Source organism: Erpetoichthys calabaricus, chromosome 8 (assembly GCF_900747795.2).
Source record: "Erpetoichthys calabaricus chromosome 8, fErpCal1.3, whole genome shotgun sequence".
NCBI lineage: Eukaryota > Metazoa > Chordata > Cladistia > Polypteriformes > Polypteridae > Erpetoichthys > Erpetoichthys calabaricus.
In genome coordinates this window covers 65,113,660-65,140,491 of record NC_041401.2, presented here as the reverse complement: position 1 = coordinate 65,140,491, position 26,832 = coordinate 65,113,660, and the positions used below count along the sequence as shown (strand labels likewise).

The window sequence follows — 26,832 nt, the reverse complement described above, 5'->3', positions numbered from 1 at the left end:
TGGGTTAATAGGTACTATTTCCCCAGTGTACAGCAACTTCCTAAAAATATGCTTCATGGATTTACATATGTACTCGAGAGTAAATATCTGGTTCTGGTGATTTGTTTGATTTCAGCCTATTTAATCTAAGCAGTACTTCTCCCTCTACAATTTCCAAATCACTCAGTACCTCCTTAGTAGCCCCTTTTAATGCTGGGAGGTTATCTACTTCCTCATATGTGAAAATCTCAGAAAAATGCAAGTTTAGAGCATTTTCTATTGCACTGTCTGTATTTTTTAATTCCCCTTAATATTCCCAATGCACTTTACCTCCTCCTTGACTGTTCTTGTACTACTAAAATACTGAAAGAATCTCTTTGGGTCATCTTTCACCTTATCTTCTATATTCCTCTCTAAATGCCTTTTAGACTCCCTAATATCCATTATGATTGCCCTCATGTTTTCATATGGCCTACGATCAAAACAGAGTTATTGGTCTTATACAAATTATATAGTTGTTTTTCCTTTGCAGCTTCTTTTTCAATTCTTTATTTAACCCACTGCAGAGTTTTTTTTAAATTTCCTACTAATTTCAAATTTAGGTATGTACCTGTCCCACAAAATATGTAAAACCTTTTCAAACCTGTTCCACTGCTCCTCGACTGTTTCCATACTTAAAAGCTTATGCCAGTTCAACCTCCTTGGACTTTGCTGCATCTGATCAAAATTTGCCCTACCAAAGTTAAGCTTAACACTTTATGTCTTTGTATCATGCAATCATGCCTACACCCTTAATTCTATCCTGAATATTACAAAATACTAAATCTAGACAGGCTTTCCCACATTGCTGCTTTAACATACAATGTTAAAAAACAGTCACTGATTACTTTCAAAAACTCCTGCTCGTGTGCTCAACTATTTGCAAGGTTAGTCCAGTTAATATTTGGGTAGTTAAAGTCCTCCATGATTATATTAAATTTACCTTTTTAATATTACTAAAAAGATGTGCTCTGAAATTACTGTCTGTATTGGACAGTCCATAACACACTGCTAAAATAAGGCCTCTATCTGTAATGCTTTCCAGAGAAAGCCACAGGCCCTCACTAAGATGAGGCTCATCGTCCACCTGAGGAGAGCATAAACAGTAACCCCACCACCTTTTCTATTCTGTTTGTCCTTCCTAAAAAATGTGTAACACCCTATGTTATACTCATCCCCATCTTTGTTATTTAGCCAGGTTCCTGTAATTGCTATATCACAATTATACTCCACTACATACAACTCAAACTCACTTGCTTTGTTTTTGATACTTCTAGCATTAACACTAGAATCCCTGAAGCCTGTGAAAATATTCATAATGCTGAGCCAGCTTAATTTTACTCACACCTCCTCATCACTGTGTTAACTGCACTCCGATATTGCCTTTATTTTGCAAATGTGTCAATCAGCTGCAGGCAGTCATCCTACTATCCCATCACCCACCGAGGCAGCTGTAATCAGACACAAAATACTCACAGCTGAAGTCTGTTTATCTGGGAGTGATGTGTCTGGAATTGTATAGGAAAATAATATATCGTTATTTGAAATACATACATTTTGTGTGTGTTCCGTGTCTACAATGATCTGTGTAAATGTAGGATGACATTTCTTGTAAGGCGAGAAATGTTGTACACATAACTAAAACAGAAAACTTTTCATATGTGATTGTAATAACAACAAAATGCTGAAGTGAAGTGTGTAACGTGTAAACACTTAAGTCCAAATATCAAATATACACTTTCACAAAAGATAGAAAACAAGTGTGATTTTATATCACAAATTAAAACCAAAGAAAAAGAAATTGTTCACTTTAAATGTTGCTATAGGTGCGAGTAAAATTAAGGTGACTCAGCATTACGAGTATTATTATTATTAAAATAAATTCTTCGACTCATTAGTTTCTGGTACTTCTGACACCGACTCCTCTGTATTTAATATGCTAATGTATTTTCCATGTTGATTGAAGGAAGGCAACATAAATGTAATTTAACCACAGAAATACTGGCTAGGAGGCTGACTCTCTACCGTATTGGCCAGTTAAACAAAAAACAAAAAAATGAAAACAATAAGGTTTTATTTATTGTTTTTATCAAGTGGTTATAAAGTAGTAGCATGCATAAAAAGCAGGAACAGGAACTTTACCAGTTCAAAAAATATAAACCACATTCTTTGGTAGTTTAAAAACAAAAACAAAGCTTAACTACATGAACAAAAAATAGTTTCTATATTAAACTTGGAATACAGTTGTACAGTAGAAGAACTGTTAAATGCAATCCAAAATTAACTCAATGCAATGCTCTAAGAAACAGAATTGCTTCTGCCAGATCCACTTTCATAGAAGCTCTTACATCTGACTTGATTATTTTTAAAGCTGAAAATAGTCTTTCAACACTGACTTGGGTGGCATTGCTGTTACAGTTCTAGCCACATCACTAATAATCTCTCTGGATCAACAAGGATGGATTCTTCTACAGTCAGTTTCAATGAGTGATCATACTTTTCAACTACAGTACACTCCCAAAATTCACGGGGGTTATGTTCTTAGAGCATCCGTGAATTGTGAAAAAACAGGCATTTTTTAACCACATCCAAAATACGCATTTTTATAGTTTAATATATACTCTAAATATGCCCCCAAAACACTTTAATTTCAAACTCAGCTTAACACATTACCTAAAAATAATGAATGTAAAGGTAAACCCGTATACTGTACAGTACTGTACTGCTATGTCTCCCACAGTGCTAGAATGTAAAATACCGATGTTAACGCTATATGTACTGGAATTCATGCAAATGTGTTTTCATTGCCAGAAGTCTTAGAAGGTGCAGGGCGTTTCGGCAGCATCTGGGGGGCTTTAACCCTTAAACTGCCACATACTTGGGGGTTAATGCATCCCTGAATGGCAAATACTTTTTTGCTGCAAGTTAATTAAATGTCACAATTCACAAAGAAAATGTGAAATTTTAATGGAACACATTTTTTTTATTGCAAAGAGCATCACAAATACTGCAACTCTGATCATTTTACACACTGCTAATGAACTGTAAAAATGATTTTAAAAACTACTGGAACAATATGTACAAGGTGCAACTGATGCCATAGATGAAATTCAGTAAATCACCGAGCCAACTGCGCTTGAACTGGCTGCACTCAAGCACACAGAGGTAAACGCTGACGCTGGCAGGCTAGTCTAGTGCAGCGGCTCAATCCCAGGGACAGTGAGGCTGCAGTGTGTCACGCTTGAGTCACAGAATTGCTTGTAGAGACAGGAACTTTATTCAAACACTTCAAATAAACATGTCTCTTTCAGAAGTAAAATGAGCTCAGTATGAAGTTAGTTCTCGATCAAAGAATAGACAAACATCATAGGGGAGCACAACAGGAATGGGACCCCCAACAAGAGCAGAAGATGTCTGGGGCAGGAGAGAGAAACAAAGCAATCAGCCAAAAAGGACAGGTGTTGTTCAGGCTTTTAAGTATGCATAGCGTCGCGCGAGAAGCATATCACGTGACAGAGTTGCCGTAAGTAAGCCCAGCAAGTAAGGGAGCAATGTGAAAGTAGTCTATCAGTGTTTTTTAAGAGGGGTTTTTTGAGGAGCGCCTGTGTCTTCTAGGGGTGCGTTCAGCCCCCCTGCTCACAAGGGGCTGACTGTGGTCACGAGCTGGCTGCTCAACAAATGTACGGCACTGACTGATCAGCTCCTGCGTGCTCGCAAATGGCATTGAGAAACGACTATAGCCGGTTGTGGCGGTTTAAGGGTTAAGAGGAACAAAACGGAAAATACAAAAACACTCAGCTGGAGATGCATCACAGTCAATCAGCAGCAAGGAGAAATGAATAACGCTGTAGCCGTACGGTGCTGCTAAGATTCACACCGTTGAGAAGACGGTGATTTATTTATTTTTAAGGTGGAGATTCCAGGGACGCATCCAGCCTTGGCCCGACCCGCACGCACTCACAAACAGAGACAAAAACAAAGTAAACCGGTAATCAAACACCAAATAAAGAATGTAATGAAAACAAATTAAATAAATGAAAACAACGATACAACCCCTGTTACCCTTACGGCGATAACACATTAAATATAACAAAACACATACAGTAAACAATGAAAAATGGCAATGGATGAAATGTAATGATGAAAATAGATAGTCCAGAGATCCGCACATTGAATGGGAATGTAAAGATAGTCCTACCACTAGTTCCTGAAATGTTGAAGACAGGTGGACGGGTTCAGGAGCGCTCCTTTCTTTGCAGGATGGCCATGAATCCACTAACAGTCCTCATGTACACAGGCAGACGGCAGACAATCCAGACGCCAACCACGAAACGATCCAAGACAAAACGAATAAGTTCAGGTAACCCAAAAGAAGGCAGAGACAGAGGAACTTGAAACACAAATTACAAAAACTTTTTTTTTTGCTTTTGGTCACCACCCCCTTTTTAAAAGCCACGCTGACATCCTTTGACCCCAACAGCCCAGCACCCTCAGCAGAAGACCAATCAGAGCCAATGCAGGGACTGCTGGGAGTTGCAGTTTCAAATTATATTGGCTACTTTCACCATCCCAAGCCGCGTTTTCCTCTACAGTACAGTATTGCCACAAAAAAAGCCATAAAAATTGCGGAGGATATCTGCGGTTTCCGCTAACAATTATTAGGTAGGTTCTAAGGAAAAATCCGTAAATGACTGAGGCCGCAAACTCTGAACCGCGACTTCGCTGGAGTCTACTGTACTTTTAATTCTTTAAAAAAACTCCTGCTGGAAATCTCTTTATTTGGACATTTACTGGTCGTTTATCTTTCACATATAGGTGATGTCGGTTTGCTTTTGAAACTTCCATTTCGTCCAAGTAGGGATCAAAGTCTAATTCTTCATTTGAAGAGGATGATCCTTAGTTACCAGTGCTTACAGTGTCACCCAGTGGTGGTATTTCAGCTAGTAGTAATCCCTTCATGTGAACTGCTACATCATAGAGTGCCTTTTTTTCATTAGCAATCTGGTCATTGCTCAACAAAATTCAGCTCATTGGATCAACATAAATAGCAGCTAACAAGATTTGATTATCCAGTAAGAGACTCTCTCTTTTCTTCATTGAAGATACAATGCCATCAGCTATTAACCCTTCACTTTTGTTCAGGTAATATATCCAGCTCTTCCATTCCAAGAAAAAATTATCAGGTGTAAAATCTTCATATTGCAACCTCTTGGTGACAGTAAAGGGGTAAGAAAGTAAACTTTCCAGTTCTTTTACTTGTGCCCACTGGCTTTCAGTTAATAAAACATTTTCATTGTCCAGTTCTTCAAGAAAGTCTTTTAGTTCAAGCAAACACTTTACCATCAAATAAATGCTTCCCCAGCATGCTGTTTGATCCAAAATGGCATCTGTTTTAGGAGCCCTGGCTGTAACAGTTACTTGCCTCAATTTGCCAATTAGAGTAGCTGCATGACGATCTTTCAATCCATCTCTTATTGCAAGTTGCATAGTATGAACAGAACAATGCATATGTTGAATAGTAGTAAGCTTAGATGCTTCTTCAGTAATGTTATCCAAAATTTCACTATTCTCTTCGGTTTCACTTTCTCTAATACTTGCTGAACTGTCTTCCTCTAATATCTGTTTGTCAGTTTCTTCATCTACTTTATTCATTTTCTCAATTGTGCTTAACATATTAGAAGCATTATTTGTCACAATACATAGAATCTGTTCCTTTTTAATTTCTAAATCTTCTAAAACAGGTGGTGTGCAAAGTTATGCTAAAGTTCAGCCCTGGGTGGGAGAATATGTGGAGAGTGCTGACAGAACCCCTGAAACACATCATGCCAAAGCACACACCTACATCATTACACTTGTGAACTTGTTAAACACATTATATCTGAAATAAAATGAAAACAGGTTTTGTAATGTACCATAATCCACATTACAATATGTGAATGTCTGGTTGTATAATAGCTCAGCTGAACTTCACACTAGTAGTAACACAACTATGCATTGGGCTTTATTCTTACATCAGAGAAGTACTTAATTATGACTACTGTTTGTGAAATGGGACATTTGAACTTGCTGTATTTTTTTTCATTACAATTTAAATTCATTAGGAGTCGGTATATTTTTGCTGACTCCAACTCCAGGTACCCAAAATTTTCTCCGACTCCACAACCCTGGTTTTAACTCTACCATGTCAGTTCATTCATAAATCAGATTTTTTTTCCTTTCTAATTATACATGTATCATCCAAGTGATTTGAAAGCTAAAAAAGATGAGTGATTTTTAGTTCTTAACTTTTTCTTCAGTTTCCTTTTCAGTACTTAATTATGTTGTAAACCAAAATGTGAATGTCGAATACACACGATATGGAGACAAGCTAGATGTTTAACTGCTGGTTCCTCTGTCATTTGCATCTTATTGCTAATGAGGAGCAGTTAAAAACAATGAATACAGCTGTTTAAGACTAAAATAAGAAAAGAGTACAAAATCTTAACAAGTGAGACAACTAATAGGAAGCAAAAAAATGTCACTTGAGCAAAAAGTGCTTCATCAGCAATGAATGATTTCTCATGACGAAACTGGGTTGTAAAAAAAACCTGAAGGCACTGTGGCCCTCCAGGACCGATGCTGCTTAGCCCTGATTTAAAGGGTCTCAGTCATAAATAGCAAATAAATTAAATGAAGTTAATTAGTAGAAGAAACTAGTCACTAATTAAGAAAATGGTTAGAATGAATACTTGTAGCCAATAGGGCTCACAAGGATCAGAGTTGGTCACCCCTGAATAGATAATGGAAGATTCAGTTTAACCCCCTATAAGTTGTAGAAAACAGAATGTTTATTATCTTAACACTGTGTGACAGTAATATATGCCATAGATTGAAGACAGACAACTAGAAAGAAACATGAATGGTCAGACAGATAGGCATTAAGGGCATATAGTTTTCTAAATGTTGCATAGAAAAATACATAGAAACATTAAAGGTCATTCCATGTCAAATCAACCAATTCTCCAGAAATCTCATGCACTTCGGTCTCAAAAAATCTGAAAAAATAACAGGTGTACCTACGTTATCCAGGAGACATCCTGTAAAAATTATTTTAACAGAAGATCAATACTTTCCAAGATACAGCCAATGGGTGCTCTGAAGATGAAACCAAAAATTATTTTTTGGATTTGAGAGGTCTGCTGTTGAAACCCTGATGCAGTTACTTTTCTGTTTATTGCTTTTTCAGAAAGCTATATAGTTATCTGAATAAGGAAAAAAAATCAAAAGTCTGTGTTGGTTACAAATGTGTTTCTGAGACCTAAACATAGCTAAGCCAAAAACTCAAATTAAATTTTGGTCAATTTCAAAGGGCTGCTTTGAACATGTAGGGTCATCTGGACTAAATGTTTTCATTTTGTCACATACTATACCAATTAATGTACCAGCATGCAAAGTCTGAGCCTGCTTAGTAATTTAGCTCTTGAGTTATGGACTTGTGAAATGTGATTAAAAATATGAGGCTGGATAAAATTGATACACCCCACGCCCCCCACCACTCCCCTCGGAAAACTGGCTGTATCTTGGAAAGCATTGATCTTATATGAAAAAAATTACAGGGTGTCTCTTGACTAACATAGGTACACTTGGTAATTTTCCATAAATTTTTGAGTCCAAAGTGTTTGGGCCATTGGTTGATCTAACATGGAATGATCCTTTAGGGATGTAACCTAGATATTTAAGCAGAATATCAAAAGTTTCCCTTTTTCCCTTTCCTTTCTTGTGTTCATTCTCAACTGTTTTCTCACTAAAATCTTCATCTGGTAGCTGAATTTGAACAATTTTTGGACCATTTGGAAACATTTGCCAAAGACAGCTACACCACAAAGGAATTGTCGTTTCTGTGCTTATAACTATGCATCATTACAACATGGTTATGTACTTAGAGATGCCGGTGTCAACTACTGCAGCTTGGTGACCTGCTTTGCCAACACTAGTTTGAAAACTAGTTTGAAAACAAATAGCCAGAACAAGTACAAGTAACTTTTCCAAACACTCCACCATACACTCAGCTGCTTTTTCCTCCAGTGCAGGTGAAAAAAAAAAAAAGGCAAAAAACCCTCCTAAAGGGGAAAAAAACTTTACAAATTCCTGCACGGCTCCTTAGCAGCAACCAAAACACAAGTTTTAAGGAGCAAAATGTTTGGTTTTTTTTTTAATTAACTCTCACATCACAGAAAATACAAAAACTCTCAGCTGCTTCTCTTTCGTTTGTAAGGATGACGTCAAATTAAAGAATTTATAAATCCAACATTTTTGGACACCACTATTAAATCAATGTAATTATAAATGGTTATATTATTAAACTGTAATCCACTAATATTGACGCCCTTGGTAAATTAAAGCAAAATAAGCTATGAAAAATGCCTTTTTCTTATCCTCTTGATCTTTCACTTAAAATATAGTATCTCAACAGGATTTATGGATCCCCAAGGAAAACTACTATTGTAAACTCTGGTATGAAATTCTTGAAACTTTTATAAATTATTTTAACTATGAGCTTCAACTAGTGCTGGGCGGTATACCGGTTCATACCGAAAACCATTTTTTATTTTTTTTATGATATGGATTTTTCTTATACCGCAACACCGGTTTAAATTGCCTAAACGACGTTCGGAACATGGCGCAGCGGGAAACTGTTCAAGTGGGGACCTTTTTCACTGCTACACCGCTAAACACAGATTTGTTGCACTAGGGCTCTTTTTCACTGATACACCACTAGTACTTGGGTGTTGTACTGTGTTAGCCATTATGAATGTAGAGAAAAGCCAAGCAAAATGACACCTTTTATTGGCTAACTAAAAAGATTACAATATGCAAGCTTTCGAGGCAACTCAGGCCCCTTCTTCAGGCAAGATGTAATACAGAAACTGGAGTTCCCTATGTTTATATACACACTTGTACTTGTTTTACTTGTTTTCAATACAGTGTAATGTACCTGGGTACTGTGTAATAGTGTGACGACATGTTGACTTTATTCTCAACATGTCCACTTTAATCTTGACGCTTATGACGAGAATAAAGTCGACATGTTGACTTTATTCTCGACATTTCTACTTTATTCTCGCCGTTTATGTCAAGATTAAAGTCGACATGTTGACTTTATTCTCGTAATTTGTCATTAAAGTAGAACATCGTAAACTAAACTTCATCGTAAAATGAATATTTAATTTACTAGATTTTCTCAAACCCCGTCATAAGTTATATAGCACATTAAATGCTTTGTGTTAAGTGATTCTTAAACTGACTTCTTCTTGCACTAAGAGGAGGTGCCGGCAGCGATCGCCGCACAGAATACATTCACTTCATGATCTTCCTGCTCTCTGAACATTTAGAATGCTAAGATAAATACTTAATATAATTTTCATGGTGAAATGCATTAAAGCATGCATTAATCATATGGGGGCACGGTGGCGTGCCTGCCTTGCAGTTGCATGTTTTTCTGGTGGGTTTACTCGGCGTGCTTCAGTTTCCTTTCAAAGTCATGTAGGATGTGGGGTTTTGTTGTGCTATATTGACCCTGCTAGTGTATGTTTTGCTTGTATTCATCCTGCGATGTGCTGGCGACTCGTTCAGAGATGGGCGCAACTCTGAATGGATGGCATAATTAAACATGTATAACGAAGATATTTTCTGAACACTCCGTGGGCTAAGTTTATAACTAGTTTTAATTTCACAAAGACGTTTATCGTGTGGTGATTGGTTATGTGGTGAAAGAAAAAGGAAGGATAGAAACGGGGGTTTTGGTACGTCAGATAGAGACAGCATGCATGCAATAAAGATAGCCTGCTCAGAAGAACATGCATTGTTCTGTGTTCGTGTCTCCGACCAGCAGATCACAAACCCAACATTTACACAATATTTAAGTTAAACCTGTGCGATAGCTATTCATACATCCAGTTTTCTGGAGCCTCGTCACACCTGCCATAAAGTTCTCTACACTGAACATACACCTGGGGGGACCCCTTACTGCGAGGGAGCAGAACTACCGCCTCACTACCGTGCATGCGTAATACCTGCTTTAATGCATTTCATCATGAAAATGATATCAAGTATTTATCTTAGCATTCTAAATTTTTAGAAAGCAGGAATATCATGAAGTGAATGGATTCTGTATGGTGATCGCTGTCTTCTCTTAGTGCGGAGGAAGTCAGTTTAAGAAGCGTAGTGATTAACCACTGGGTCGGGGAACGTAACACAAAGCATTTAATGTGCTGCATTAATTTATGGCAGGGTAAATTAAGTAATTGATTAAACATTGATTTTAGGAAGAAGTTTAGTTTACGACATTCTACTTTAATTATGAAGTAATCTATGAGAATAAAGTGGAAATGTCGACTTTAATCTCAACATAAACGGCAAGAATAAAGTGGAAATGTCGACTTTAATCTCGACATAAACGGCGAGAATAAAGTGGAAATGTTGACTTTGTTCTCGACATATAGTTTGTTTTTTTCTTCCCAGTATAGCTTAGCTTGAAGCAAGGTCCATATTAATGCAGTTTGCCTAAATGATGGTTCAGTTGGTAAAGATGTCATCATCAAGTTGCACTTGTTTTATTTTATTTTAATTTGGTGAATACTGTGTAATGCACCTGGGCTTGAAGTCTTGAAGTAATAGTGCAACTATCAGTAATAATACTATTATTTATTTTATTGTTATTATTTATTAGTTTAAATATTATGCAGTTTAATGATGATAAAGTTGTTTAAAAAGTCACTTTAACGTGTCAGTGGACAGAGATTGTTAACATTAACAGAAAGTGTAGTTGGTTTACAAAAAATATTTACTATTTATTCCTTTTCTAAGACATATTCGGTGCAATACAATTTTTGACAAGCACTTCTGGATATTTTACTAAGTCTAAATGCCTCTTTGTATGGTTGAAAATATGTTGTCAAAATTATAGTTTGTTTTTGCAAAATTTGTTCAATAAAAAGGTTCTATATTTTGACTGCATCTGTCATGCAATGTGATACCTTCTCCATTAGTGCCACCCCCTTGAAAACTATCACTTTATGGGGTAATGCAAAACTGTACTAATACTTGTGTGCACATTAAAATGTTTTTTTTTTGTACAATGTACAATACTCTTGACAGTGGAATAGGTTATTCTTAGCCAGTAATTGCAGTGGAAAATGTGGTTAACATCCACTCATGCATGGGGAAAAAAATACCGTCGAATACCGTGAAACCGGGATAATTTAGAAAAATAAAGTGATATAGAATTTTGGTCATACTGCCCACCCCTAGCTTCAACTGCTCTTTTCATACATAACGTATGTCAAGAAGCATTGTATCAACCTACTTTACATCCTGTCTGCCAAGATTAAATTTAAGGATTTTTCATAAAGCTGAACAAGAATGAATATTAATATTTATGTGCAAACAGAAAAGTGTCTAATTAAACAAAAAAGTGAATCCATAAGTCTGTATCAAGTAATTTTTTTAACAAGGTTATCACTCTGGAAAACAGTCTATACTATACAAGTTAACAAAAACAGTACAGGATAAAATTTTCATTTACTTAAATTAAATTTAACCTAATATACTAAACAAAGAAGTTTAGCCTCCAAGATTTAAGAACATCAATCACCATTTTCATAGAGAATCCTGGTTTCAGTTTTTAAAACAGAGGGTTGGTGTGGGAGTCAGAGGTGGACTGACTACTCTTAAACAGGTGGACTCACCTCACTTGGTGTCAAATACCCAAAATCTTTGTCTTGTTCCAGCTCCCTAGTGCATTCTACTCCTTTTGTGGACTGACTTTTCCTCCTGCCCTTAGGCCGCACCCAGATCTCCACACGGGCTGTTTCATCTCCAAAGTGTCCAAGAGATGACCTCACTCCTGAGCCTCCTGAACCCCGACTCCAGAGTCCAAGTTTGAAACCAGAAACTTCTTCTCTATCCTGAAGCACCTGTTGCTGTCGCCGACGCTCCAGCTGGTCAGCCTAGGTGAAGAATATCATCTATTAAATATAGCCTAGAACCTCTAAAACCAGAGCTTTCCAAAAGAAAATTTAATCAAATTCCTTTTCTGTCTGAATATAAAATTAACAATATACATTTCATTACATGAAAATAAATAAAAAATTAGTAATGTTTCTGCTTAAAGCAGCAGTGAATAACTAAGAAAGACTCACTTGCTGGTACTTCTTGATTCTGACAGTCTTGATTTGTGTCTGTTCAATAGCTTACAAATCTTAAATCAAACTAACTGGTTATTTTTTATTTCTGCATCTTTGTTTTGAAAACAACGGATAATGTAAAATAACCTTTTCAAAACAATAAGTGCAGATTTAACAGTACATATGAGTATTTGGCTGTATTAAATCTCTCCCACTTACAGATAACTATTGTTTAGATAAATTTAAAAAGTAGTAAGTATTCTGCTTTTAATGTTGAGTCAAGGCCTAGAATGACTATGTGACAGAGTAACTTTCTATATTTACTTTGGTGTTTAGTGTCAGTTTTTAGGCAGACATAATGTAATATTCTTCAAATTGAAGAAATGCAGCTAAGTGATTTTCAGTTCTAAATAATACCATCGACAAGGGGCGATTAAAAAGTTTTGAGCCAGACCTGGCCTTGTAAGAGTTAAAGGATTAACTCCTTTATACCAAAATGCTTTTTGATTCCGTGTTGTATAGGATGTGTTTATTGTTTCAGAACCAAGTAGACATAGATACTAAAAAGTACCATGCTATCACCGAATCTCTAAAATTACAGAACCATTAGCGTTTAGAAACGCATTTTTGCCTAGCTGATGTGTACCTGCACCAGGACCAGTCTTGATAATATGCCACAGTTAAGAGATAGGCTGGAGAATTCCCAGAATGTGACAGTTTGTCTGTTGAAACTTACTATAAGGATTAATTATGCATCAGATGAACAATTAAACATGAGCAAGGTCCATGCATTACTTCTGAAACACAGCATACCCACATCTAACTGAATAGCTTTGTACATGTTACAACAGTATTAGTGTTCATAAGGACTGAGCAAAAGATAAAACATTTTAATTTTATAGATCTTTCTCTTTATAGGTTTGAATCAAAATTAGTATTAGCCTTACCAGAATTAGTAAAACTAAATGAAAGGGAAAAATGACTTCTGACCAGAAAAATATCTTATGTCAAGGCACCCATTTACTGTATAAGGATCAATTTAATGCCAATCAATTGTTTGGTTGCAACAAAAAAAACCAAAAAAAAAAAAAAACCAAAACTATAAATCAGGAGTAGAAATAAAACTGCTCATTGTAACTAAATGTTTTAACTTTTTAAAATATTATTACTTGACATATACAAGGTTTAAACAAGAATTTATATTAAAACAATTGTTGATACATCAATAATAACACAGCCACAGGGGATGCATAAACCAGTGTCTTTCTTCGTCCCGGTCCCAAGCCCAGATAAATGGTGAGGGTTACGTCAGGAAGGGCATCCGGTATAAAATTTTGCCAAATCAATATGCGGACAACAATACAAATTTCCATAACGGATCAGTCGAGCCCCGGGTTAACAACGACCGCCACCAGTACTGTTAGCCAAAAGGGTGCTGGCGGAAACTGGGCTACTGTTGGCCGAAGAAGGAGAAGAAGAGGGGGGAGACGTGTCTGGAGGCAGGAGGAAAGTAAAGAGTGGAACTGAGGGTAGGAACACTGAATGTTGGCAGTATGACTGGTAAGGGGAGAGAGTTAGCAGATATGATGGAGAGAAGGAAGGTTGATATATTGTGCGTGCAAAAGAAAAAATGGAAGGGTAGTAAGGCCAGGTGGATTGGAGGTGGATTCAGATTGGTCTATCATGGTGTGGATGGGAGGAGAAATGGGGTAGGAGTAATGATTATGAAGCTGGAAATTGGAGGTGTGATGATGAATGTTGTTAGTGCATATGCACCGCAAGTTGGGTGTGCAATGGGTGAAAAAGAAGATTTTTGGAGTGAGTTGGATGAAGTGATGAACAGTGTACCCAAGGGACAGAAAGGGGTGATTGGAGCGGATTTCAATGGGCATGTTGGTAAAGGGAACAGTGGAGACGAGGAGGTGATGGGTAGGTATGGTGTCAAGGAGAGGAATGAAGAAGGTCAGGGGATAGTGGATTTTGCCAAAAAGATGGACATGGCTGTGGTGAATAAGTATTTTAACACTAGAATTACCAGAGCCTATGAAAAAACTTGTAGATCCGGCCCACCTTAAATCGCTTCTTAAATCCGTTCACACCTCTCCGCCAGCATCCTTTGTCCTCTAAATGTGCTGATAAAAGACAAGCTGCCAGCAGCCGGCTATTCCATCCCCCCACCGACTTAGAATGTGAGCGAACTTTTCCCAGCTCATGCCTTTGTTGATTATCTGGGAGTGAAGTGGAGTTTTACAGTGGAAATAGATCATTACTTGGAACACACGCATTTCATGTTCCGTTTCTAAAGTAATCTGTGTAAACACATTGTTAAAACAGAAACTTTGTCATATTTTAGTAATAAATGTTACAAAATGTAGTAGGCATAAACTATAGAATGTGTAAAGCCCGAGTTCCAAAGATCAAATAAACACTTTCACAAAAGCTTCAAGGATTGTACAACAACTTCCGTGGCGTAGCGCGTTAAGATTTGCCTCTTAGAGCACAACAGCTTTGCCGCCTCACAGACCGGAGTTCGATTCCCCACTGGGGATGAAGTGTTGCTTTTTTTTTTTCTTTTTAACCTCAAACGGACATAAAATTTATAAATTGGTATGCACTGTCAGTTAATGAGATCGTTATATTTTCATGTGGGATGCTCCTTTTAAAATATTTTTTTAACAATTCAGACTGCAATTAACAGGAACAACTGTCCTTATAACTGCTATTTTTAAGATCCATAACACAGAGATAGACCGAGCACTGCGTAAAAGAGAGACAGACAGGCAGAGATATATAAATAAACAGGGAAGGCACATGTACTGAAAGAAGAAAAAAGATCAACGTGCGGTCTCTCTATTACGCAGTGCTCTGACTGCCTGTGTGTTATGGATCTTAAAAATAACAGTTATAAGGAAAGTTGTTCCTGTTAATTGCAGTCTGAATTGTTAAAAAAATATTTTAAAAGGAGCATCCCACATGAAAATACAGTGATCCCTCGCTATATCGCGCTTCGCCTTTCGCGGCTTCACTCCATCGCGGATTTTATATGTAAGCATATTTAAATATATATCGCAGATTTTTTGCTGGTTCGCGGATTTCTGCGGACAATGGGTCTTTTAATTTCTGGTACATGCTTCCTCAGTTGGTTTGCCCAGTTGATTTCATACAAGGGACGCTATTGGCAGATGGCTGAGAAGCTAGATTGCTTACTTTTCTCTCTCTCTTGCGCTGACTATCTGTGATCCTGACGTATGGGGATTGAGCAGGGGGGCTGTTCGCACACCTAGACGATACGGACGCTCGTCTAAAAATGCTGAAAGATTATCTTCACGTTGCTATCTTTTGTGCAGCTGCTTCCTGAAACGACATGCTGCACAGTGCTTCGCATACTTAAAAGTTCGAAGGGCACGTATTGATTTTTGACTGAAAAACAAACTCTGTCTCTCTCTCTCTCTCTCCCTGCTCCTGACGGAGGGGGTGTGAGCTGCCGCCTTCAACAGCTTTGTGCCGTGGTGCTTCGCATACTTAAGAGCCAAACAGCCCTATTGATTTGTTTGCTAGAGATTGTTTTCTCTATCTATGTGACATTCTGTGCTCCTGACACGCACTCCTTTGAAGAGGAAGATATGTTTGCATTCTTTTAATTGTGAGACAGAACTGTCATCTCTGTCTTGTCATGGAGCACAGTTTAAACTTTTGAAAAAGAGACAAATGTTTGTTTGCAGTGTTTGAATAACGTTCCTGTCTCTCTACAACCTCCTGTGTTTCGGCGAAAATCTGTGACCCAAGCATGACAATATAAAAATAACCATATAAACATATGGTTTCTACTTCGCGGATTTTCTTATTTCGCGGGTGGCTCTGGAACGCAACCCCCGCGATGGAGGAGGGATTACTGTACTACAAAGATATTGCAATGTTCCTTAAATGTTTTGAAGAATCGGCACTCTAAGCTTACAGATGGCATGACATTTATTAAAGAGCTGATTATGTGGCGATTGGTTACTTGGAGAAAGGAAGGACAGGAATTGGGGGTTAGTATGTTTGAAACAGACAGTACTGCTGCAATAAATTATTTCATCGAGGATCAAGCAGAAAGCATCTTGCAGGGGACAGGAACATTTCTGGACCATGGCGCACTGTGGCGCCATGTTTAATAAATGCTTTAATTCATTTCATCATAAAATAACAACAAGTATACATCTTAGCATTTAAATTGTTCAGAGAGGTGTAATATGAATATAATGTATTGTGTCCTGTAGGCGTAAGAGAAAGCCCGTTTAAGAAACAAGTAGAGATACATGTAATGTCATGGAGCACAGTTTAAACTTTTGAAAAAGAGACAAATGTTTGCTTGCAGTGTTTGAATAACGTTCCTGTCTCTCTACAACCTCCTGTGTTTCTGCGCAAATCTGTGACCCAAGCATGACAATATAAAAATAACCATATAAACATATGGTTTCTATTTCGCGGATTTTCTTATTTCGCGGGTGGCTCTGGAGCGCAACCCCCGCGATGGAGGAGGGATTACTGTATAACGATCTCATTAACTGACAGTGCATACCAATTTATAAATTTTATGTCCGTTTGAGGTTAAAAAGAAAAAAAAAAGCAACACTTCATCCCCAGTGGGGAATCGAACTCAGGTCTGTGAGGCAGCAAAGCTGTTGTGCTCTAAGAGGCAAATCTTAACGCGCTACGCCACGGAAGTTGTTGTACAATCCTTGAAGCTTTTGTGAAAGTGTTTATTAGATCTTTGGAACTCGGGCTTTACACATTCTATAGTTTATGCCTACTACATTTTGTAACATTTATTACTAAAATATGACAAAGTTTCTGTTTTAACAATGTGTTTACACAGATTACTTTAGAAACGGAACACGCATGAAATGCGTGTGTTCCAAATAACGATCTATTTCCACTGTAAAACTCCACTTCACTCTCAGATAATCAACAAAGGCATGAGCTAGGAAAAGTTCGCTCACATTCTAAGTCGGCGGGGGGTTGGAATAGCCGGCTGCTGGCAGCTTGTCTTTTATCAGCACATTTAGAGGACAAAGGATGCTGGCGGAGAGGTGTGAACGGATTTAAGAAGCGATTTAAGGTGGGCCGGATCTACGAGTTTTTTCGTAGGCTCTGGTAATTCTAGTGTTAAGAAGAGGGAGGAACATAGGGTTACGTACAAGAGTGGAGGAAGATGCACACAGGTAGATTACATCCTATGCAGAAGAGTTGATCTGAAGGAGATTTAAGACTGCAAAGTGGTGGCAGGGGAAAGTGTAGTTAGGCAGCATAGGATGGTGGTCTGTAGGATGACGCTGGAGATCAAAAAAAGGAAGAGAGTGAGGGCAGAGCCAAGGCAGAGCCAGACAGCTAGGAAACTACAGCAGATGTAGTAAGGGTGACAGCAAGAAGGGTGCTTGGTGTGACATCTGGAAAGAGGAAGGAGGAAAAGGAAACCTGGTGGTGGAATGAGGAAATAAAGGAGAGTATACAGAGGAAGAGGATCGCAAAGAAGAAGTGGGATAGTCAGAGAGATGAAGAAAGTACACAGGAGTTCAAGGAGATAAGGCACAAGGTGAAGAGAGAGCTTGCAACGGCTAAAGATAAGGTGTATGATGAGTTGTATGAAATGTTGGACACTAAGGAGGGAGAAAAGGACCTGTACCGATTGGCTAGACAGAGGGATTGAGCTGGTAAAGATGTGCAGCAGGTTAGGGTGATAAAAGCTAAAGATAGAAACGTACTCACAAGCGAGGAGAGTGTGTTGAGCAGATGGAAAGAGTACTTTGAGAGGCTGATGAATGAAAAGAACGAGAGAGAGAGAGAAGAGGTTGGATGATGTGGAGATAGAAAATCAGGAAATGCAACGGATTACCAAGGAGGAAGTAAGGACAGCTATGAAGAGGATGAAGAATAGAAAGGCCGTTGGTCCAGATGACATACCTATGGAAGCATGGAGGTGTTTAGGAGAGATGGCCGTGGAGTTTTTAACCAGATTGTTTAATGGAATCTTGGAAAGTGAGAAGATGCCATCACAAGTGGAGAAGAAGTGCACTGGTGCCGATATTTAAGAATAAGGGGGATGTGCAGGACTGCAGTAACTACAGGGGAATAAAATTGATGAGCCACAGCATGAAGTTATGGGAAAGAGTAGTGGAAGCTAGGTTAAGAAGTGAGGTGATGATTAGTGAGTAGCAGTAAGGTTTCATGTCAAGAAAGAGCATCACAGATGCTATGTTTGCTCTGAGGATGTTGATGGAGAAGTTTAGAGAAGCCCAGAAGGAGTTGCATTGCGTCTTTGTGAACCTGGAGAAAGCATATCACAGGGTGCCTCGAGAGGAGCTGTGGTATTGTATGAGGAAGTCGGGAGTGGCAGAAGTAGTACGTAAAAGTTGTACAGGATATGTACAAGGGAAGCGTGACAGTACTGAGGTCTGCGATAGGAGTGACGGATGCATTCAAGTTGGAGGTGGGATTACATCAGGGATCGGTTCTGAGCCCTTTCTTATTTGCAATGGTGATGGACAGGTTGACAGACGAGATTAGACAGGAGTCCCCGTGGACTATGATGTTTGCTGATGACATTGTGATCTGTAGCAATAGTAGGGAGCAGGTTGAGGAGACCCTGGAGAGGTGGAGATATGCTCTAGAGAGGAGAGGAATGAAGGTCAGTAGAAACAAGACAGAATACATGTGTGTAAATGACAGGGAGGTCAGTGGAATGGTGAGGATGCAGGGAGTAGAGTTGGCGAAGGTGGATGAATTTAAATACTTGGGATCAACAGTACAGAGTAACGGAGATTGTGGAAGAGAGATGAAAAAGAGTGCAGGCAGGGTGGAATGGTTGGAAAAGAGTGTCAGGAGTAATTTGTGACAGACGGGTATCAGCAAGAGTGAAAGGAAAGGTCTACAGGACGGTAGTGAGACCAGCTATATTATATGGGTTGGAGACGGTGGCACTGACCAGAAAGCAGGAGACAGAGCTGGAGGTAGCAGAGTTAAAGATTTGCACTGGTTGTGACAAGAATGGAAAGGATTAGAAATGAGTACATTAGAGGGTCAGCTCACGTTGGACGGTTGGGAGACAAAGTCAGAGAGGCAAGATTGTGTTGGTTTGGACATGTGCAGAGGAGAGATGCTGGGTATATTAGTAGATGGATGCTAAGGATAGAGCTGCAAGGGAAGAGGAAAAAAGGAAGGCCTAAGCGAAGGTTTATGGATGTGGTGAGAGAGGACAAGCAGGTGATGGGTGTAACAGAGCAAGATGCAGAGGACAGAAAGATATGGAAGAAGATGCTCCACTGTTACAACCCCTAACAGGAGCAGCCGAAAGAAGAAGAGGACGACGTGATGTCAAAATAGTTCAACATTTTTAAAGGGGGTGGACCTTTTTCATATTTTCTTTTATTTTGCAGATGGGCCTGAACCACAATGCAGTAAATTTGTAAAAACCTCAAGTAAACTTTTGTCACGTTGTCATTATGGGGTGTTGTGTGTAGAATTCGGAGGAAAAAAATGAATTTAATCCATTTTGGAATAAGGCTGTAACATAACAAAATGTGGAAAAAGTGATGCGCTTTGAATACTTTCCGGATGCACTGTATACATACAGGTGCTGGTCATAAAATTAGAATATCATGACAAAGTTGATTTATTTCAGTAATTCCATTCAAAAAGTGAAACTTGTATATTAGATTCATTCATTACACACAGACTGATGGATTTCAAATGTTTATTTCTTTTAATGTTGATGATTATAACTGACAACTAATAAAAGTCCCAAATTCAGTATCTCGGAAAATTAGAATATTGTGAAAAGGTTCAATATTGAAGACACCTGGTGCCACACTCTAATCAGCTAATTAACTCAAAACACCTGCAAAAGCCTTTAAATGGTCTCTCAGTCTAGTTCTGTAGGCTACACAATCATGGGGAAGACTGCTGACTTGACAGTTGTTCAAAAGACGACCATTGACACCTTGCACAAGGAGGGCAAGACACAAAAGGTCATTGCTAAAGAGGCTGGCTGTTCACAGAGCTCTGTGTCCAAGCACATTAATAGAGAGGCGAAGGGAAGGACAAGATGTTGTAGAAAAAAAGTGTACAAGCAATAGGGATAACCGCACCCTGGAGAGGATTGTGAAACAAAACCCATTCAAAAATGTGGGGGAGATTCACAAAGAGTGGACTGCAGCTGGAGTCAGTGCTTCAAGAACCACCACGCACAGACGTATGCAAGACATGGGTTTCAGCTGTCGCATTTCTTGTGTCAAGACACTCTTGAACAAGAGACAGCGACAGAAGTGTCTCGCCTGGGCTAAAGACAAAAAGGACTGGACTGCTGCTGAGTGGTCCAAAGTTTTGTTCTCTGATGAAAGTAAATTTTGCATTTCCTTTGGAAATCAAGGTCCCAGAGTCTGGAGGAAAAGAGGAGAGGCACAGAATCCACATTGTGTGAGGTCCAGTGTAAAGTTTCCACAGTCAGTGATGGTTTGGGGTGCCATGTCATCTGCTGGTGTTGGTCCATTGTGTTTTCTGAGGTCCAAGGTCAACGCAGCCATCTACCAGGAAGTTTTAGAGTACTTCATGCTTCCTGCTGCTGACGAACTTTATGGAGATGCAGATTTCATTTTCCAACAGGACCTGGCACCTGCACACAGTGCCAAAGCTACCAGTACCTGGTTTAAGGACCATGGTATCCCTGTTCTTTATTGGCCAGCAAACTCGCCTGACCTTAACCCCATAGAAAATCTATGGGGTATTGTGAAGAGGAAGATGCAATACGCCAGACCCAACATTTCAGAAGAGCTGAAGGCCACTATCAGAGCAACATGGGCTCTCATAACACCTGAGCAGTGCCACAGACTGATCGACTCCATGCCACGCCACATTGCTGCAGTAATCCAGGCTAAAGGAGCCCCAACTAAATATTGAGTGCTGTACATGCTCATACTTTTCATGTTCATACCTTTCAGTTGGCCAACATTTCTAAAAATCCTTTTTTTTCCATTGGTCTTAATTGATATTCTAATTTTCCTAGATACTGAATTTGGGACTTTCATTAGTTGTCAGTTATAATCATCAACATTAAAAGAAATAAACATTTGAAATACATCAGTCTGTGTGTAATGAATGAATCTAATATACATGTTTCACTTTTTGAATGGAATTACTGAAATAAATCAACTTTCTCATGATATTCTAATTTTATGAGCAGCACCTGTATATGTGTGTGTGATATATACACTGCCTGTCCAAAAAAAAAGCCGCCACCTGGATTTAACTAAGCAAATAGGTATGAGCCTCCTATTGGATAATTACTGCATGGGCGATTATCTTTCAGCTGGCAACAAGTTATTTAACCCCAACTGATGCAATGAGTTGCTTCTCATTTCTTAAATGTTTGGTGAAATCAAATCGAAGAAAAACAACAGTAGAACTCAGGTCTATGTTTAATAGTGAAAGTAAGAGCATTTCCACACACACAATGCGAAGGGAACTCAAGGGATTGGGACTGAACAGCTGTGTAGCCGTAAGAAAACCACTAATCAGTGAGGCAAAAAGGAAAAAAAACGTTTCAATTTGCTAGGGAGCATAAAGATTGGACTCTGGAGCAATGGAAGAAGGTCATGTGGTCTGATGATTCCAGATTTACCCTGTTCCAGAGTTGAGAATCTTTGGGATGTGCTGGAGAAGGCTTTGCGCAGCGGTCAGACTCTACCATCATCAATGCAAGATCTTGGTGAAAAATTAATGCAACACTGGATGGAACTAAATCTTGTGACATTGCAGTAGCTTATCGAAACAATGCGTGCCGTAATCAAAGCTAAAGGCGGTCCAATGAAATATTAGTGTGTGACCTTTTTTTTTTTGGTGGCGACTTTTTTTTGGCCAGGCAGTGTATATATTATAATGTGTGTGTGTGTATACAGTAATCCTTCGCTATATCGCGCTTCGACTTTCGCGGCTTCACTCTATCGCGGATTTTATATGTAAGCATATTTAAATATATATCGCAGATTTTTTGCTGGTTCGCGGATTTCTGCAGACAATGGGTCTTTTAATTTCTGGCACACGCTTCCTCAGTTGGTTTGTCCAGTTGATTTCATACAAGGGACGCTATTGGCAGATGGCTGAGAAGCTACCCAACCACAGCGCGTATTATGTATTAAATAAAACTCCTCAAATATATTGTGAGCATGGGGGCTGTTCGCATCCCTAGAGGACACGGCCGCTCCTCAAAAAACGCTGAAAGATTACCTTCACAGTGCTCCCTTCTTTGCTGGGCTTACATTTGGCTGCTTTGCAAGCGATATGCTTCCCGCATGGTGCTTCGCATACTTAAAAGATCAAACAGCACGTATTGATTTTTAATTGTTTGCTTTCCTCTCTCTCGCTCTGACGGAGGGGGTGTGAGCAGACGGGCTGTTCGCATACTGGCCTAGAGGATACGGACGCTCCTCTAAAAAATGCTGAAAAATGCTTGCTCTCTTCCTCGCAGCTACTTTGCGGTGCTTCGCATACTTAAAAGCCAAACAGCCCTATTGATTTTTGACTGTTTGCTTTTTTCTCTCTCTCTCTCTCTCTGATGCGCACTCCTTTGAAGAGGAAGATATGTTTGCATTCTTTTAATTGTGAGACGGAACGGTCATCTCTGTCTTGTCATGGAGCACAGTTTAAACTTTTGAAAAAGAGACAAATGTTTGCTTGCAGTGTTTGAATAACGTTCCTGTCTCTCTACAACCTCCTGTGTTTCTGTGCAAATCTGTGACCCAAGCATGACAATATAAAAATAACCATATAAACATATGGTTTCTACTTCGCGGATTTTCACCTTTCACGGGGGGGGGGTCTGGAACGCAACCCCCGCGATGGAGGAGGGATTACTGTATATACAGTACTGTGTAAAAGTTTTAGGCAGGTGTGAAAAAATACTGTAAACAAAGAATACTTCCAGAAATATAAATAATGATTGTTTATTATTATCAATTTACAAAATGCAAAGTGAGCGAACAAAAGAAAAATCTAAATCAAATCAATATTTGGTGTTACTACCTTTTCCCTTCAAACCAGCATCAATTCTTATAGGTACACTTGCACAAAGTCAGGGATTTTGTAGGATTACAGTCAGGTGTACGATCAACCAATTATACGAAACAGGTGCTAATGATCATCAATGTCACACGTAGGTTGAAACACAGTCATTAACTGAAACAGAAACAGCTGTGTAGGAGGCTTAAAACTGGGTGAGGAACAGCCAAACTCTGCTACCAAGGTGAGGTTGTGGAAGACAGTTTCATGCCATGGCAAGATTGAGCACAGCAACAAGACACAAGGTGCATACTGATGCATACTGCATCAGCAAGGTCTATCCCAGACGAAGATTTCAAAGCAGACTGGGGTTTCAAGATGTGCTGTTCAAGCTCTTTTGAAGAAGCACAAAGAAACGTGCAAAGTTGAGGATCGTAGACGCAGTGGTCAGCCAAGGAAACTTAGTGCAGCAGATTAAAGACACATCAAGCTTACTACCCTTCAAAATCGGAAGATGTCCAGCAGTGCCATCAGCTCAGAACTGGCAGAAACCAGTGGGACATAGGTACACCCATCTACTGTCCACAGAAGTCTGGCCAGAAGTGGTCTTCATGGAAGAGTTGCAGCCAAAAAGCCATACCTCCGACGTGGAAACAAGGCCATGCGACTCAAGTATGCACGAAAACATAGGAACTGGGGTTCAGAAAAATGGCAGCAGGTGCTCTGGACTGATGAGTCAAAATTTGAAATATTTAGCTGTAGCAGAAGGCAGTTTGTTCGTCAAAGGGCTGGAGAGCGGTACAATAATGAGTGTCTGCAGGCAACAGTGAAGCATGGTGGAGGTTCCTTGAACATTTGGGGCTGCATTTCTGCAAATGGAGTTGGAGATTTGGTCAGGATTAATGGTGTTCTCAATGCTGAGAAATACAGGCAGATACTTATCCATCATGCAATACTATCAGGGAGGCGTATGATTGGCCCCAAATTTATTCTGCAGCAGGACAACGACTCCAAACATACAGCCAAAGTCATTAAGAACTATCTTCAGCGTAAAGAACAAGAAGTCCTGGAAGTGATGGTATGGCCCCCACAGAGCCCTGATCTCAACATCATTGAGTGTGTCTGGGATTAGATGAAGAGACAGAAGGATGTGAGGAAGCCTACATCCACAGAAGATCTGTGGTTAGTTCTCCAAGACGTTTGGAACAACCTACCAGCAGAGTTCCTTCAAAAACTGTGTGTAAGTGTACCTAGAAGAATTGATGCGGTTTTGAAGGCAAAGGGTGGTCACACCAAATATTGATTTGATTTAGATTTCTCTTTTGTTCATTCACTGTATTTTGTTGATTGATGAAAATAAATGATTAACACTTCCGGATGTACCGTCAGAGCTTCCGCCACACAGGGGTGTGGCTATGGAGCCCCTCAGGATGCACCTGGAGTCCTTCCGGGGTGAATAAAAGAGACCGCCTCCCTCCAGTCGTGGGCAAGAGTCAGGTGGAAGTGGACGAAGCTTGGTGGAGAGGAGTGGAGGCGGACCAGAGACTGAGAGAAGGCATTGTGCGTGTGGCCAAGGACTTGAGGGGTGATTGATGCTGCGGCACTGGGTTTGTGCTCACGATAAGTGTAAATAGTAGTTGTGAATAAACGTGTGTGGTTTAAACATCATGTCTACCTGTCTGTGTCCGGGCTGTTCCCCACAATACATATATATATATACATACGTATATACATACATATACATACGTATATACATACATATACACATATGTATATACATATACATACATATACATATGTATATACATATACATACATATACATATGTATATACATATACATACATATACATATGTATATACATATACATACATATACATATGTATATACATATACATACATATACATATGTATATACATATACATACATATACATATGTATATACATATACATACATATACATATGTATATACATATACATACATATACATATGTATATACATATACATACATATACATATGTATATACATATACATACATATACATATGTATATACATATACATATATACATACACATACATACATATACATACATATATACTCTATATGTATGTATGTATATGTATGTATGTGTGTGTGTATATGTGTGTGTGTGTGTGTGTGTATATATATCTATAATAATAAAAGGCAAAGCCCTCACTGACTGACTGACTGACTGACTCACTCACTCACTGACTGACTGACTCACTCATCACTAATTCTCCAACTTCTCGTGTAGGTGGAAGGCTGAAATTTGGCAGGCTCATTCCTTACAGCTTACTTACAAAAGTTAGGCAGTTTTCATTTCAAAATTATACGCGTAATGGTCATAACTGGAACCTCTTTTTTGTCCATATACTGTAATGGTAGGCAGCAAGATGGCCGTAGGAGACTGAGTTGCGTGTCGCGTCATCACGCCTCCCACGTAATCACGTGAACTGACTGTGAACTCAGTACGTAGAAAAGAAGGAGGAGCCCCAAAGAGCGCAGAAGAAAACATTCATTACACAATTGACAAGGCAGCGAAACAATAAGAAGCGAGTGAGTGACGCATACAAGCATCTTCATAAGACACGAGGTATAAAAAAGCACGGTGTAAACCGTAAGTCTAAATTAACTTTATAGAAACGCTCCCGCTGCCGTTTGCAATGCCATATTCGCGAGATACAAGTTTAATGAGAACACACGACGTATAAAAAAGCACGGTGTAAACCGTAACCTTAACTTTATAGAAACGCTCCCGCTGCCGTTTGCAATGCCATATTCGCGAGATACAAGTTTAATGAGAAGACACGAGGTATAAACGAGAGTTTGCATCACTTTGTAACAGAGTTAAAATTGCTGTAGCGAGAAACTTTTAACTGCCGGGTCTTAGCTAACATTAAATAAACCCGTGGACATCGCAACATCACACAAGACAGTGGCTCACGTGAAGTGACTGAACGCAGCAGGAGTGATCACTTCCATGAATCAAACCTCTTCAAAAAACACATTACACAATTGATAAGGTAGGAAAAGAATATGAAACAAGGCACGGTATAAACCGTAAGTTTAAGTTTATAGAAACGCTGCCGTTTGCAATACCATATTCGCCCCTGCGAAGCGCGGTGATTTTGCTATATATATTAAACTATTTCAACCATTGTATGATCTGCTTCTCGCAACTGAAAGAGGGCACCGTGGCAGAAGTTAGCCGACTTGCTCACCAACCACAAGCGTTACCTGGTAGGTAACCACCCATACAATCAGATTGTGAATCAGACTACGAATGCCTGCAATGTAATTACCCCGATCTACATGCTGTCAAATGAACGAACCTCACGCCGTGGCACAACGTTAGGGGCTTCGCCTCTACGTACGAGGATCGATTCCCGTAAGGGAGTGCAGTGACTGTGTACTCCTGATGAGCCCACAATTACGGCGAAACACATGCCGCATACTATGCATCTTCAAAGCACGGTGTAAACAGTAAGTTTAAATTGAGTTTATAGAAACGCTCCCGCTGCCGTTTACAATACCATATTAGATGACTTTGTAACACAGTTAAAATTGCTGGAGCGATACATTTTTAACTGCC

At 39.1% G+C, this 26,832-nt stretch overlaps 1 protein-coding gene across 1 annotated transcript in view; it reads right to left on the bottom strand.

Moving 5' to 3' along the window:
- smg6 (SMG6 nonsense mediated mRNA decay factor) overlaps nt 1-26,832 on the bottom strand; it is a 539,535-nt gene that overhangs the window by 401,288 nt on the left and 111,415 nt on the right. Inside the window, exon 8 of the mRNA XM_028806651.2 lies at nt 11,745-12,005. Coding sequence (XP_028662484.1) covers nt 11,745-12,005 — 261 coding nt within the window. The remainder of the gene's footprint in view (nt 1-11,744; nt 12,006-26,832) is intronic.